At 40.8% G+C, this 17,487-nt stretch overlaps 1 protein-coding gene across 4 annotated transcripts in view; it reads right to left on the reverse strand.

Annotated features, from left to right (window-relative positions):
- ZFHX4 (zinc finger homeobox 4) overlaps positions 1-17,487 on the reverse strand; it is a 182,144-nt gene that overhangs the window by 146,983 nt on the left and 17,674 nt on the right. For 3 of the 4 annotated variants that reach the window (XM_088799363.1, XM_088799362.1, XM_074319320.2), the window contains exons 2-3: positions 3,841-6,476; positions 2,463-2,965 (exon numbers count right to left, since the gene is read on the reverse strand). In XM_088799363.1, the coding sequence (XP_088655489.1) occupies positions 2,463-2,965; positions 3,841-6,430 (3,093 nt within the window). In that variant the 5' untranslated portion in view covers positions 6,431-6,476. The remainder of the gene's footprint in view (positions 1-2,462; positions 2,966-3,840; positions 6,477-17,487) is intronic. The other variant, XM_088799364.1, reaches the window with a different exon arrangement.

Below are 17,487 nucleotides of genomic sequence, written 5' to 3' on the forward strand. Positions count from 1 at the left end.
TAGTCATTAACTCAGAAACTATTTTAGGTCTAATTTGAATATTTTAGCCACATTACAAGCCATCATTTTTTCCAGGCCCTGGCCAATCTGTTAGGTTCTCATTTAAAAGCAATTAATGCTACTTATGAAGCAATTTTATTTTGCTGACGCAAGCCGACCAAGCTTGCTAATATCCTCATGACTGCAGTTGAAAATCCTCTAGAGCTGACTCACACCGTTTCTGTAAATCAATTTAGAAATGGCATCCTTAACTCATCACTACTCTGGAGAACTTCTGTAGTTACTACTAGAAATAAAGAATGCTCCTTGAAGGAAATGCAAAATAGCACAGATCCATGGCCCGATACCAAGTTGCAATAGCGCAAATATTTCTCTCTTCAATGTACTTTGAATACAAGGTTTGTTCAAAGGGTGTTTTTGTTGTTTGCTGACCATTTGCAGACACTATACAAGGAGGACACTCAGGCATTAAAGAGATAAGCAAAACAAGTTGGGGAAAAGAAAAATTGTATGTGACATAACATTTTTAAGGTAAGCGTACATATGTGTCCTTTGGTTCTGGGACCTAAAGCTCACTCTACTTTACAGCCCTCTTTATGAACAAAGATTTATCTCATTTGGTTGGTATACATTCAAAGACAATGTCCAACTCTCCCTGAAAAGGAACCTCCGGAATAACTCTGGCCCCCAGCAATGAGGGTGGTCAATCCATACTCATGGAATGAATTTGGGTAAACTGAAGACACACAGAGACATGCACATTTAAATAGTCACCAAACAATTAAATAACCTTTCCTGAGAAAATAAACATCAATGCTCTACCTTCCTTTAGTTTCCCACAAGAGATTAATAAAACAGAAAAATTAGTACATTTGTATCTTCTAGTCACAACCTGTTAATTTAAAGTGTTAGAGGAACTGCATGAATATAAACACAGTTCATGAATATTCTATACAGCTCCCAGGGTCGAGATCCATTATTTATACAAACTTAATGTTTGTTTTTTTCTGCTAGGTATTCTAAAAGTTTTAATAGGTCAGGCATCAACCGAAAAAAAAAAAATGTTGACAACTTGAATGGTTGTCAAACATTTGCTGTAAAACCTATGAATGATAATACAATTAATTCGTTATATTATATTTTCAATACCATCAACTTAGAAGCTTTCCATCTTACACTAGGGCCTGAACTCCCCTCAAACTGTGTAACCCAAATCTAACGCTTTCATTATTGATCCAGAGTGCCAATATCACAGGAACAATGTTACAAATTCTCACACCATGTCTTCAGGTTTTTATGCTCAGTACATCCGTCTACAACTTGAACTTCCAGAAACAAAAAATAGTGCCAGGCCAACCCAAATAAATAAATCCTTCACATGCTCTAGATAGCCACAATCTGCTCTTCTTACTGTGCGTTTATAGTTCGAAATAGTATTAGAAAAGCCATAGGTATTATAATCGCTGGTTGACTCCTCATAGTATAGTTATCACTGATTTCTAGTACAAATCAATAGATAACACTTGCAAAATGGATTTTGCAATCATATTTAGAGCTTGTTACAATGACTAATGGTTTGCAATAGTTTCTGAATTTTAATATCCTCTACACAAAAGAAGTTTTTAATAAGTTACCAAGTTATTCATCATAGAAATGAATCTGTTACATGTGTACATGAACGAAGACAATCAAGCCAATCCAGTAAACAAACTGCAACAAATAAATTAACCAGTAATTCAGGTTTAGAAAAAGTCAAGACAAGTTGTAGAATAAATGGTGCTCATCACGTTCCGGTATTCATTAATCTGCATAGTTTTGTTCCCCCAACAAAGATAAAAGTATATTTGCCACTTAATGAACATTTTTATTTGTACCACCCCCATGGGGGGGGACAAAAACATTATTAGCTGGGAAAAGTCATACAAAGTAACAACAGAGGTAAGAAGAAGACTTTCAATGGATGCTAAGGGAGAGTGTTGACTCAATACGACTAGGTGCCTAAAACAAAACAAAAAAAGGCAAAAACACACCTATCTGTTTGCATGGTCCTTGTTTGTCACCAAACAAAAGATGATACATTCATGAAGTAGACTGCTCCCTATAACCACTGACACTTATCCAAGAGGGATACTATGTTATTGTTTTAATCACAGGTTTCAAAGTATTGTGTTACTTATGAAAATACTCAAAGAAAAAGTTATTGTATTTGGGGGAAACCAGTCAAGCAATCAATGCCACTGACATAAACGGAAAAGGGCCATGTAGCAAAATCTTTCAAATATGCTCTCCAGTTCCCTAGATGGCCAGGTATGGTTAGTAACGTGAGGCAGAAACTGTGCCCCTTACCCTTCTATTTCTATGTTTCCCCTCCTTTTTCTGAGCTTGCAGATCTGTGCTCCAAGCTCTGAAACAGTTAATTCCCTTCTCTCCTCTGTGCCAAGGGAAATGAATGTCCCGCTTACCTTGTAGAGCTTCAGGGCCGCCTCGTGCCTGTGATTGGTGGTGTGCAAGCGTAACTTATCCACACTGTTGGTGTAGTAATCACAGGCGTTGCATTTCAGGTGGACGGGGTTGCCAATGGCAATACACTTGAGTCTCCACTCGTTGCTTTTGCCCCCTTCTTTAATGTGGGCCACCAGTTGGTATTTCTGCATATGTTTATCAGTCTTGCAGTGGAGCTGGAAGTTGGCTTTGAGCTGGGTGTTGTAGTTACAGAGCTTGCACTGGTAGATATCTCCAATTACAGCCCTCCATTCCTCTTCGGGGAGAGAGCGCTCGCTGGTCACGTGCACGCTTAGGGCCTCCAGGCTGTCAGAGGTGAATTTGTTGCAAACAGCACACTGGAATAGCTTCAGCGCTGGGTCACTGATATAAGGTGACAGCTCTCCTGCAGTAAGGAGGGACAGGTCATCACCCATTAGCTGACCACTGGCAAGCCGGATTTCAGGCGGCAGCTCATTATTTACTACAGGAAGAAAAAAATTAAAAGGAAAAATAGAGACTCGAAAACACAGCACACACAAAGGAACCTGTAAACTAAAGTCGACCGGGAATGTGCTTTCTCTAGAGCTTAAACTATAAAAAGCTGTAATAGGATTGAATCAGGATCAATTACAATCATCCTTTCAACTTCTAAATTCCCTCATCAGATAGCTTTAATTACTCCTACTGGGCATGATGTCATTCTGAAATTTGTATTTTCCAGGGCAAGCCAGTTGATCGATACCATAACAAAACAGTCACGTGTTTGCGATTTCAAAGCCTAGATAAACTTACCTAAGCGCTAATTGTTCTTTCACAATTTGTCTGCAAGCTTGATGAGATCTGGCTAACACTGTGTGTGCGTGCCTGTAATCTACTGCCAAATACCTGGGCTAAGGTAACAGCGTTACTGTGAGCAGTTCAATTATCTCCCATCACAGACATTCAAATCGTTTTCCAAACTATTTAATTAAAACTAAACGGTCTACCCCTTTAGAAGCTCAAGTTTGGTATTTTAGGGAACGCCTGCCAAACTCGAAGCTATAAACCTTGTACAGTATGGCTAAGGATTGCAGGCAACTCAGGCACATGAGCGTTGGTTACTTACTCTACTGAATAAAGGCAAAGTTCGCTCACTCTGAGGCTGCCCAGGGTCCCTTCACCCCTTCCTCTAGGAAGTTAAATCGAGGTTGAAGTAAAGCACGCGTGATGGATTGATTATCCAGCTTAAAGAGAAAGTCCCTTCATGTACGCTGTCCCCAGTGCGCTGGCACTCCCCACTTCCTCTGGGCGCGTGGTGCCCACCCCAAATGTGATCCGAGAAAGGCACTGGAGTGTGGAAAAGCAGTCAATACTCACCAAGTCCCGGGGCCAGGGCGGCCGCCGTGGCCGGGTCTAGCTGGAACGGGTTGATCATTAGCTGCGGGTCCGCAGGGTTTTCCAGCTTCATCCCGGTCAGGCCTATATTCTGGGCCAGGTAGTACTGATAAAGCTCCGCCTCCGCCGGGGCCAGGCCCAGGTGCAGGTTATGCTGGATCTGCTTCATGTTCTGCTGCAAAAGCATCATATTGTGCATGTGCTTTTCGCTCGTCATGTGGATGCGGAGGTTCCTCGCGACGTTGGTTTCGTAGTCACACACCTCACACCGCCAGGTGGGCTTCTGCTTGGGTTTGGACGGAGAGGGCGTTCCGCAGCCGCTGAGGCTGGTGTTGGGGGCGGGGGCAGAGTGGCCAAACACCTGCTCACCGTTGCCATTCTGGAGATTCTGAACGTTGTTTAGGTGCTTGTCGGACTGCATATGAATACTGAGGTTGCCTTTGGTCGTGGTAGAGTAGTTACAAACCTCACAACGGAAGGGTTTATAGCCACACGTGTAGCTCTCCCCCCGGGCGAGCCTGGGGTGAGGCTGTCCAGTCTTACAATACACACACGAGCCGCCGGGCTCCGGGTGTTTCTCCTTCATGTGGGCCTCCAGTGTCTGCTGGTACTTGTAATGCCAGTTGCATTTGGGACACTTGAGGGTTTTGCATGAGTTCCTCGAGTGCATCATCGTCATATGACCACCCAGAGACCTCGAAGACCCCAACACCGTGTCGCACTTGGGACACTCGATGCCACTGCCCGGTGAGCCGTCTCCTCCGGGCCCCGGGGTGCCGGGGGCACTGGGGGCGAAGCCGTGCTGGTGGGGAGGAGCTGCACTGTCGTCGTCCCCCCGGCCTGTCTCACTGGCGTGAGGGGCCGTGGCACTGTCCTTACTGGCACCTGCTTCTGCAAAGTCCTTGCCACCGAGGCCATAGGTATTAGCCAGGCTGCCACCGGCCCTGACGGCGGCAGCCTGCTTCTTCTTCTCTGTGTCATCAGAAACCGTCGCCGAGGAGGACGAGGTACCCTTTTCAATAAATTTTAGCACACTGGATGATACAGGAGAAATGCTTTGGTTTAAGAGAGGGAAATCTTTGTTACCAATACTCTCGGTGAGCTCACCTAACACTTCCTCGTCGTCAAGTTCATGGGCGTACGCGTCCTCCTCGTCCTCCTCGCCCGCGTCCGGGGGCTCGCTTTTGACAGGGCACTCCCCATTGGGGTGCAGGACGGTGCTTTCTTTTGGCTTTTCACAGTTGTTCTCTTGGTCTTTGCTCTCTGACGTCTTGCTCGACTCGGACGATGCGTGGCCGAGGGAGACAGAGGTAATCGGGGTGTTCACTACTAAACTAGACAGCCCCCCCAGATTCACGTCAGCCTTTGGCATTGGGGTGACCCCCAGCGACTGCTCTGCGGAGCCCGCGGTCCCCGCGCCTCCTTTCAAGAAGGCAAAGCCAGCCGGCAGAGAGTCGCCGTTTTCAACATGAAAAGCACTCCATAAACCGCGGAAGGTGGGGTCAGGTCCTATGAGGTTTGCAGTAGAAAAATGGGGATACACAGAAGTGGATTTTTTTGGTTCCAGAAAGCTTATAAGAGGTTCTTTGTCTTTGCCAATCCCCTGTATTATGGCGGAGACGCACTTATTACTGAGGAGCTTCTGCTCCTCGTCATTGAGGGTCATCCGATGGTCATGCACAGCATGGGTTACAAATGACCGGATATAACCGAAAGACAACTTGCACAAGAAACACATTAGAACGGGTTTCCTTTTCCCATCGCTGACACAACCATCGAATTTGGACAGGTCCACATTGTTGGGGACATCTTTGGACACACAGGAGTTTTTGGCTGAGCCGTCACTGGTTAGATAGTCTTTCTCTCGCTTGTGTCGGAGATCGTACACACGGAAACTGTGCAACACAGGACCGACTCCTGCGAACGCTGAGGTATTTGGGAAAGCCTGGTCGGCTGTAAATGGTTTCCCGAGGGATGACGCGATATGAAAAGTGTTGATGATCTGTGGGTAGAACGACATGGGTGCAGAGGCAGCCTGGTCACTCTTCTCTCCGGCGGGCGCCAGGGAGCCCAGGAACGTCGCCGTGGAAAAGAGTTTGCTGTTCGCCCCGGTCTGTGCATTCTGCCCACTTTCTTTGGAGTCCTCGATTATATATGCTGACCCATCAGGCTGGTACACGATCTCCCCTGTTAGGTTTTCCACGTCGCTGTCCTCTAACTCGCTGACGTCGCTCTCGTTGTCATCCTTCAAGATGGGGAGGCGGGCATTGGGGCAGTGGTGTTCCATGTACTTCTGTAAACTGGGAAAAGAAGTGGCACATTCGTTGCAGGGTATCTCCTTCGCGGAGGGCACCTGAGTGGCAGCTGCATTCTCGACGCCGAAACTCAGCAAGACTTCACTTTTGCGCTCCTCCGTTTTCAGGTTGTCATCTGTGGAGCTGTTTTCCCTGTCGGGCTCCATCTCTGCAGCTTTCTCGGGCACCTCATTATCAAGTTGCGTCGTTCCACATAGCTTTGATGTGCTCTGCCCATTCTCCTGCCTTGAGATAGGAGAGGAGTCACAGGTTTCCATGGCAATTGCTACATAGGGATCTCATTTCATCCAGCCTGTCAGGGACCTGGATAAAAAATAAGGTGAGAGAAGCCATTTTTATTAAATAATGACACAGCTCACTAATAGCCCATCACTAATTTACAGCTGCTGTAAACCTGACTATCTAAAGAGGTGAGGGGGAAAACTTAAAACCAGCATACCTATCTATCACAGACAGACTTTGTATAAATGTAGCAAAATAATGTAGCTAGCTATCACAGGCATGCCTAGACATCCTAGGCGTTTCTGAAATCGCTGGGAGCATTCATCATAAATCGCAAATTGGTATCAGTGATCATATTTTTTTTTTCATTCCTGTTTTCTGAAAACGTATATAATACACATCAAGGCATTACACCCCTCTTTACCCTAACACAAATGGGACTGGCTTCCATACACGAAGGCAGGAATAAAAGAACAATGCAAATAACTTGCAACGTTTAAAATTAACCTTTTACTTTATCAGGCAGCGACTAGAAGGGGGGAGGAGTGGGGAAGAGAGACCCACAATAAAGGAACCTTAAAATTAGAAATATTACAGTCACAGGCAGCAGCGACCAAACTCTTCTCTGGTTTTCATTTTGCCAGTAAATCAGCTTACTACAAATCTTCCTTGTGCAAAAGCTCTCAGCAGGTATCTGGCTGGCCCTGATTAAGCACCAATCACAATTCTTCCCCACACTTCAGTCGCCTCAATGGGCAACAGAACAGAAATTAATATTTACTGCAACCAGTCCTATCATCTGAGGGCACAATCGCATTCACTCAGTTTTTTTTCACTGCGATAGGTAATGAACACCATTTCAAACACCGTTTTGATGTTATCAATCCTGGTGAGTTGCCCATCTCTCAACCATATCTCATCTCCATCAACATCTCCCCTGGCTTAACAAATCATATGCAAGCACTACTGATGAAAATCCTTCCATCACTTAAAAAGAATTTCAGTTTATTTATTTATTTATTTCAGTTCTTTTGCAGCCAGGCATCTTAGACCATAAACTGCTTTTGTTGAGAACAAGATGCATTCTCTATAAAGCCATATCTGTTTCCGGCAGCAGGGTAAGGTACCAGAAGCAAGTTGAGCATGTGTTGGTAAAAATGTGTTCCCCTTCTGTGTGTGTGTGTGTGTGTGTGTGTGTGTGTGTGTGCCTGTGCCTGCAAACCTCAGCTACTGTAATAGCAGCTTGATTACAGCATAAGCTTCTCTGAGTCCCTGCAGATCATTCTGTTTGCAGAATGATGGCACTGTACACAACAGTTGAGTGGGCTGAAACTTTAGTGTTTATTGTCAGCCTGTGACATAGACACTGTTTCGATTTTATGAAGCAGGTAAGCAACCTTCTTTCAAATCTTAAGACTGGAGAAACCCATGACTTTCAGGCAACTAGCCCCTTAATGGAAAATTATCATCACTTTCACATACGCTGATCATTTCCGAAACAAGAAAGCTTGACATTGCTGTATTACATTCCATATCATATTGGGTAGGACACACATGCAACGTCTCACCCTGGATGTCTCCACATTCTAATGTCCAGACTTCACCGTGGTAGAGAACTAAGAACAATCCCCAATGCTGCCTCACCAGTACGAAGCATTTCAGAAATGCCTTCTGAGAAGTTCTTAGGGAAAAAAGACCTCACTGAAGGTCATTGGCATATCAAGTATGAAGAATAACTTCTTAAAACATTGTTTACTGTAATCAAATTTGATCTTGTCAGCTAAATCCGAGAGGAAGTGATCAGTGTAGAATACATCAAGAGATCTGCACAGCTTGAAAATGAAATCGAAATTCGTTTTGGTATCTGCCATGGTTAAAATGACACTCTAATTGCTCACGTCACAAAGCTTGGTGTGTAATTTTAATCATTGATGAGCTCCAGGTAAATGATCCTCATGGCATGTATGCAGCTTTTGAAACCCTCTGAAATCATCGGATACCCCTAAGCCTGAAAAGCTAATAATTTTCGAACTAGTCCACAAAACATTAATGTTTACTTTTGCATTCACCAAATCGGCACAATGTATACACACTGAAGGGAGCCAAAATGCCTAACATGCAATCCCCCTGCTGGACTGAGGGAAATGAGGAAGGCAGGAAGTTAGAGATTTGGAGTGGAAGTGTTTTTTTCTTTCTTTCCTATAATTTAGGCTGATATATGGAAGAAGATTCACCTTCACAACAAAGATGAGTAAAGGTCCCAAACACGTGACAGCTTTGGAAAAGAGTTTCTGAGCTACTTTTATTACTGCTTCAATTTAGTTGTGCCTATACCCCTATAACAGTTCTCAGCCCACAGAAACAGTGGCTAGAATTATCGCACACATGCTGAATGCCCCTCAAATAGTTATCTGTAATGTGCAGTTAATAATTTCGTCCAGATGCTGAATGGACCCTGCATTGTATCCTCTCAATATTTCTCTATATGAAGTAGAGCCTGTTTATTTTATCTGAATAAGGCAGAAGTAATTTCCAAAAATATGACAACATTGTTGTTATGCAGAAAAAATAATGAAAACTACACGAAAAAGTCCATCGCAGGTCAAAGCAATACGGTAGGAGATGTTTTGTTACAATATTCCCACATTATTTTACACAAAATCGCCTAGCAATTTCTTCTCAATGAGGTACCCATGAATCAGAAACTGAGTCAAATCCATAAGTCTTCTGTACAACTAAATTTACATTTCATTCCCAAAGCAACAATAACAAAACTATCTGAATTGCCAGAGCTAGTAATAATTACCTGATTTTTTTCATTCATAGCTATTGACTACAACCATGGCAATGTTTACCAGGGTATTTTGATGGAAACACTTGAGTTTGTGTTGTTAAAAAGTTATTTAGATCAATATGTACTGTGACACTGTGAGTATATTGTACATACTGAATATGATTCGAAGTGATTTCACTGTCATCAATGTCAGATAAGATGCTTCTTTTATCAATGTGACCCATTTAGGAAATTTACATTGAAGTTTTATAAGGCCCAGTTAAAAGACCACAAAGACAACCATTTAACTTAAACCACAGAATTCATTCCAAAATGACTGTGTAACAAGTAAACTCTCTATAAAAGTTGCTTTGCCATTTAAGCTGGTTTCTATTTAGTCTTCAGTAATTTCTATTCTCTACTGCCAAACGGTCTACCTTTTTAAATCACCAGTCTTCAAGAAATCGCAAAAGGAAAATCTAATATAATTTTAATGGTAAATTCAGAACAATCCATACCTGCTGGTCTGCTTAGAATTTGTGTACACATTTTTTGGGGATTCACAAGATCAGTGATTTTAATCATGCAAATCCTTTTTTTTGGAACTAATAGACAATATGCAGAAAAGAACTTTCATTGCTTCTGCTGCTTTGCTTTCGTCCTGAAGTCACTGCTTGCCTAAACTCTGCTCTGCTAAAAGACCAAACCCACCTGCAAGGAGCCAGGCTCATGAAAGGGGTGCTTTCTGAACAATAGAAAAATTCCTTTGCATTCAGAAAGCACAATTCCCATTAGAACCCCAAATCAGAGAGGCCAGTTTTACCTCTGTTTTTTAATTGAGATGGTCCCAGGCTTCCTCTCCGGTCCAGTGAGACAGTGTTTGTGAAATGATTAAAAAGAATGTGATCTGATCAAGGGGACAGAATAATGGGAAAGGAATGCTATGTTAGCCACTCTGCTAAGGGCTGGGAAAGAAGACCAGTGTGCCCCTCAGCCTATTGTTTTTATTCTCATCTGTTCTTTAGCCATCTCATAACACTCTGAGTCTTCATTTACTCCATTTTAAGTGGGTTAAAAGTTGTCCACTTCTGAGAGAATTTGGTAATGAGTTACAAATCCTAAAAAAAGAAAATAAATAAAAATCCTTGAATTATATCAAGTTTCCAAAAGGTCATCACTGTCTGTGCTGTGGCTTTTTCCCCACTCCAAATCCTCTATCAATATGTCATAGTGAGTTAGGCAAAGACAAAAGAGAGGCACAGTGTGAAAACGGCACATATATCTAATCCTGACAAAGCAATGAATAGACCTTCACAAATATAATTATACTTGTTTATTTGTTGCCACGTACAGAGAACTGATGAAAAAAAATCCATCAAAGTGGTATTATGCAGACACCAAGAGCTTCTTTTCTTTGGTTGCTAAAGCCACATTGAGGCTTAAATTCCTTATTGTTAAATTCAGAAGAAAGAAAAAAAAAAAAAAGATTTTTGGCTGGACCTTTTTTTTTTTTTTTTTTTTTTTTTTTTTTCCCTGCATCAGTTGCTGACAGATCTTTTGTGTACTGGGCTGTATTAGCTCACATCGCTACCTCATTTTTACGCATGTTGGAATTCATAATTACAAACTACTGTACAGAAGCTTTTAAAAGGGTGTGGTGTGCTGACCAAGAGAAGAAGGTAATGAAATTGCCCTTTGCTCAGTCTCTTTTGATATAGCAAAACACAGGTAAAGTACCTGTGTGGAAGCACCGGTTACGTCAGATATTCATCTTTGATCTTTGTCTTTTAAGTTGGTGCTCGTGGTTTTCTTTACTCAGTTGTCTCTGCAATTTGCTTATTTTAGTGTATGTTCGGTATTTCATAAACGATTGCGTAACTTCTTTCCCACTGCAGTATTAAAACTGTTAGCACAGAGAAAGGCATATACATGGATGTGAAAGGGCTGGAAATATGAAAAAGATTTCAAGTCCCACTATTAAGGAGCCATTATGTTCCAATAGACACTAAATCAACTTAACAAAAGCACATTTTTAGAAGGGGGGAGGGCAGCCAAATAAGCTTTCCCCCCCCCCTTGCAGGATAGAAATATATCAAAGCCAATGCAATCTGCATAGTTAATGTTTGTGAGCTTTACAATTTAAAACAGAAAAGCTGTAATTTTTCTTTGCTGGCAATCTGGAAACACTCTGGAGTTAATTACAGCTGATTCGGGGCGAACCACACAAACAAAGACCAGTCTATGTCCAGACAATTATACTGCATTAACTAGCTTAGAGCTTCCTGCTAATGTTCCAGGGCTCTTCTGTTACACCCTTCTAGCTTCCCAGCACGAGGGAAAATGCTTCTGCAAGAAGGAATTAATGAAGAGAACTGCGGAAGAATGCGTGACGACCTCTCCTGACACGGCAGAAACTTTCCACCCATGTCACGACAAAGGGGAGAAGGTAATTATGTTTGAAGAGAAGGACGTAACCAAAATATAGAAAGTGTTTAAAACGAGCAAATGTTTAAAGAGGGAAAGTTTCCAAAGACAAACATGAGTGCACAAGTCAGCTCCGTCATTTTCCTCTCATTTTTCTCATTAAGATCTAAATTAGACATTCAATGCAGATTTATTTCCTTCTCTATAAACAAGACCTTTGTGATCAATGTGTAGTAGGCTTCTCCGTCTCTCATTCTCTCTCTCTTTTTCTCTTCCCACCCTCAGTTTCCCTCCTTCTCTCTCTCATCTCTAAACCTACATGGACTTTATATGACAATGACATATCATTAACCATATGTGTTAGAGGCAAGATACACTTGGACAGCGAGTCCAATAGTTCTTAATGTGATTAGTTGTGGGAAATAGGAATTTTACTCAGTTTTCTTCCAACTTGAATCAAACTCCAGCTAGAAATCAATAATCGCTCCTTCACCAAAGTACACTATTCGATGACTCTCGCTATTTGTTTGCATCACGAAAAATTCATAATCACTCAGCAAGATGAAGCCAGTACTTGAGTTATCCTCTGTAAACAAACTTTGGTACTTTGAACCAATCGCATTGATTCCTAATTTTCTTATTCATTCTAATGGAACATGAATAGTTTAGGTTGGTATGAGACAAGGACAGGAACGGTAATTATGTTCAGTGTCTCCTTCTGATTCTTTCTTTGATACTGTTTTGCGAGTATTCCAGCTGACATTGGGGCTTTGTGGTGATTGCTTCATTGAAGGGTAAGGATGTCCTAATCAGCTAAAGCATTACTAGAAAGCTGTTGTTTGCCAATACTGTGAGAATATACCCTCTTTTTTTTTTTTTTTTTTTGCTTTCTTTATAGGAGGAAAAGTTACCTCTGGATGTTACCCAGTCATACCTAAGTATCATCTTTCCTTTGTCTTATCTATGCAAAGTAGAATTAGAGTGAAATGACTGCATGATCCTTTTAATTTTTCTTCCCTAAATACATATGAATCTACAAATCAATCAGGTGTTATAGCAAAACACATATAAGTATATTCTCTGGAAATACTAAAAGGTTGTGTAAATTACACTCAATTTTACAAAGCATCTTTATAATGGACAGAATAATTTTCCCTTCTCAGACCCCTCTCCCTCAATCCCTACTATATTTGAAAGTTCAAGTAAATAACACTTCTAAGCAAAAAATGGACTGCATCAATCATTTTCAGAAATTTATAAATCATATTTGCCATGTTTTTCATATGTTTATATTTCTAGTCTTTAAAATGCAATTGACTAATCTCTCTGGCATACACACAATCTAAGAGTGTTTAGTTGATAATGCTTTTAAGTTGTCACATAGGAACATTTTAAAAATTCATCTTAATTGGTTTTATTAAAGTATATATAACTATGGAATATTGAGTTTCAAAAAGAGATTTACCAGACTAGTGAAAACCATACCACACATATTTGTCTCATATACTGTGAAGACAATATATTCTAACATACACATTTCCTTCTTTGCTTATTCATAAATAAAATTCATTATTGAACTACTGGCAACTGAATATTTAAGAGAAAACAATTGCATAATTATTTGTATTTCATGATTCCCACCAATATGATCTCATAACCAAAACAACAATAAGTGTAACAGTGGACATACATTCTTCTTCTTTTTTTTTTTAATGTCATTCTTTGAAGGCTAAACCTACCATAATTATCTTCATAACCTAATCACAGGTCAGGTATTCCAGCAAACATTCCTATACCTTGAGCAATTATTTCAATGATTTTACATGATTTCAAAATAGTTTTAATGAAGAAAGTTACATGCATAATTTTTAAATCCCTACCAAGTACCTTTTTTGTATGTAATACTCTTAAGAGTCTACGAAATAGAGGTCTCTTTTTATATTCCATGTAGTTTAAATTATTTTATATTAAAGACCACGTTAGGACTAACATAATAGAGGACATAGTGGAATGCCAAGTTTTCTTCTGGATGAAACATTGGCAAACTTATGTTTCATCACTAAGATTAGTTGGTTATTTTATTTCTATTATGGAGAGCCTTTTGTTTGGGGGTGTGTGTGTGTGTGTGTGTGTGTGTGTGTGCACGCGTGCGCGTTTCGGGGGGGAGGTAAGGGTTGGCCTGAAAGTTAATTTGACTGCTGTCCATAAGTGAAGTGAGCAATTCAGTAATTAACTTTTGTGTTTCAAATGTATGAACTTTAATTAGATTTCATTATAAACAAACAAACGTCAACCATAATTATAAGCTCCTTGGTTTACCCACATATTATCCCTTTTCAAACAAACTTGATGTCAGACAAATTAAAATCAAGCAGCCAGCAATTTTGAGTTGAATTTTACATGATCTGCTGGTAACCTGATTACTTTAACTTCAATATCATTACAGGAAAAGTATTTCAGGAAAAATAATGACAAGAATTCCAACAGGAGACAAGCTTAATTGTATTGATTGAAAAGATGCATGTTCATAGGAACCTGGCCGAAGGAATAATGTTATCTCAAATCTACAGTTTCTATTAAAATAAAATTGTCCTGCATCAAAGAGGCAATTAAGATTAGTGTCTGCAAAACTAGAGATACTAAACTAACTAAATAATTATCTGGGCCCAATTATCTTATACTTTAAGTAGCAAAGCATCAGTGTGGAGCCACCAGCAGGCATAAGGTTTGCAGGTTTATTTACTGACTGGTGTATCTATTAGGACCATGAACAAGTGGAGCTGTCAGGACATAATGAAGGTAAATGATTAGTTAGCACCAAGCCTGAACTCTTCTTCAATGCAATAAGAGTTAATTAAAGTTTACCACCAAACATCAACCAAAGCAGGATGTTGATCAGATTTCAGCATTAAGTGCAAACAGACAATAGTTGCCAGCAATTAGTACAGCTATCAAATGACATGCAATGATAATTATACATTTAAAACAGCTAAAGACCTGGGGGGAAAAAAACTAATCAGCCTCTTTGACGAGAAATACTCAAAGGGCAGGAAACAGGTATCAGATTATTTCACTTTAACACTGTAAATCAATAGAATTAAACAAGAAAAGGTTGTTTGGGCACATTATCTGAGAGAGAACAATTCACTGGATCCAAAATGAAATAAATCTGCTAGTACTGGTCTATCAAAGATAAGGACTCCTCTAGCTAAAGAAAATAAGTTACTTTTCAATTAAAGTTTCAGAAAGAAGTCTGTTTAAAGAAAGTTTAGCTTCTTGGTTTTGTGCAAATTCAACAGTACAACAAGTATTTCACCACAATTATTGTTATTTAAATGAAGTATTAACTTTCGCTCTAAGATACTGTCAGAAGTCCTCTGTGCCTGAATGTTACCTCTGTGTACTCAAATATTACCTCCCTGAAAAGTTTTTAGCTGTTGAGATGGAAATTCTTTTAGTACAGCTATATTTACAACAAACGCCATAGATACATATTTAGGTCTTCTGTTGATACCATGAAAATCTATGACTTCAATCTTGCTGAAATCAATGGACCTGAAATCAATGCAACACATCCCTCCGAACATTTTCAGTCCATCGCCTCACTCTTTTCCACAGGTGGTGGCCTGCTGCCTAGAGCAGGTCTCCAGAAATGCGCCTGTCCTCCTGACCCCCACCTCTCCATTTTCCCAACTAATTCTGTTATGCTAAGGATTTGTTCACAGTGTTGGCTAATCCCAGTATTTCCCTGGAGCTAAATCTAAGCCATGGCCGACTCCCAGCACAAAAATGTCTCTCTCCAAAAGCCCTCTCGCCCCCTTCAGCACTCATACACTCATCGGTCCTGACATTTTCACTTCAGCCATGACAAATGAGCTGATGACTCTGATGTGATTGCACAGGAGGATGGCTTTATCTAAAGATGTATCATTAACTCTCATCACCATCTTCTAATATGGCTCTTCTGGGTTAATGTGTTGTGAAAATTTGAGGAAATTTTTGTGTAAATATATGCACTTTAAGTAGTAAGACACCAACTTCATCAGAAGGAGAAAAGGGAAGCCGGAGTGGACGGGATCAGGGGGGAAAAAAAAAGACTAGCATTAACTAAATGTTGCTCTGGGGATTTAAGTAATTCTATTCAACCTCTGCCCCAGTGCAAACCGGCCAGCTGACTGTCTCTTAAAGGTCCCTTCCCCTTAGCATGAGCAGCTGGAACAGAACAGAATTTGTGAAGTGGCACAAATAAAGCCTCTCAGATAAACAGGGCTAATCAATCGGCCGGTCCATGGCTATTTCTACCCCAGGGTAGTAGTCCATATTTTATTCTCCATCCCTTAATTTCTTACGTTATTAAATGTCTCTAAATTCATTTTAGTGTGTGTGGGGGGGGGGCAGGGTAGATTGTCAAAACCTGTTTCACTCCGAGATCACTGTACGCTTCCATTAGAACGAAGCAAACTTTTCCCAACTATTATAAGACGTGAAATTCCTCAAGCTTCAAAGACAAGGGAGAGGGAAGCCTTTCCATTTAGCATGAATACCACCAGCCTTAGGTTAAGTGAGAACCCAAGTTCCAACTCCGTAGACCTTGTTATGTACACTATGGAGTTGACAGAGTAGGTAGTCGTTATAAGCTCGCCTCTCAATTCATCCAAACACACAGCCAATCAGCGTCAACCGTACTATAACAGACCTCTGGAAAGGAGGTCAGGCTTTGAGTAAAGTGCTATTCACTCTTGGACCATGCAAGGAGCTCTTTATTCCTGTTCTTATTGGCATCCGTCCCCCTTGCTAGAGCAAGAACAAAGCCAAGTGCTCGCGTGAGGGTTATGAATAAATCAGAGGTGAACCACTTTAAGGGCTACCCACAATTTCCTTGTTGACAGTGATCACTTAAACAGCCGTCGATGACCAGCAACTTCTGGCAAACCGTGATTTCTAATCTGCACCCTGCTTCATTGCGAGAACGAAATGACGCACCCCATTTTTCCTGCAAGTTGTCACCTTTCAGGCAATTCTGGTTCTATCTCTCGCCCCTTAGCTGTTCAGTCCCAGAGCAGCCAGCCCATCTGAGGGTCCTCATAAAAACCGTACCCACGAAAAATCTTCTTTGGCTGGGAAAAATTCCACAAATAAAAAAATATCTCCAGCATAACACCAATTAGTCTTATCTTAATATTATAGAATCTTTGGACATGGGAGGAGCTAAGTCAGCTAACGTGGAAAAACATGAAATGATTTGCTGAAGGGGACACACACAAACACACACACACATTCAATCTCATCAGCTGTGCTATGTGGCTATGTGATATTTCCCAGGATTTCTCTGCGTTTCAGTCTCCTTATGGGTTAAACAAGGGAATTGTTCTATATCCCTTCCCACTGCAACAGTCTATGGTTCCAATATAAAAACCCACTTAGATTGTGCTGGAAGATAGTTTTCCCTATGGAATTTCCCAAGACAGACCTGGATGTTTTTAAGGTTGCATACTTCTTATCGGTACCTAGATGTCAAAAGGAGAGGCAGATTCCAGGAGCATGGTAAACTGAAGTTTGCTATTTATATTTCCAATTAACTATCATTCATTTTTTCCACTTACCCAATAGATACTTATTGAGGCTATTAATTGAAGAGTCTTACCAAGGATTTGTCACCAATGTCTGTCACTGAGTACAGTGAGTAATCATATCTGAGGGTTGCCCTCATGGAGGCTGGAATTTTTTGAGGAAACACTTAAAGAAGCTTCATGAAAAATGCTGAGATGCTACTTGGTTTCTTATATCCTTACCCTATTATATTCAATAAACACTCAGCCTTAAATGGGCTTCAAACGAATCATCAAGTTCAGAGCCACTTATCAATGACCAGAACATAAGCAAGGCACACACTTT

Source organism: Rhinolophus sinicus, chromosome 7, assembly GCF_057876585.1.
Source record: "Rhinolophus sinicus isolate RSI-liver-muscle chromosome 7, RSI-T2T, whole genome shotgun sequence".
Taxonomy (NCBI): domain Eukaryota; kingdom Metazoa; phylum Chordata; class Mammalia; order Chiroptera; family Rhinolophidae; genus Rhinolophus; species Rhinolophus sinicus.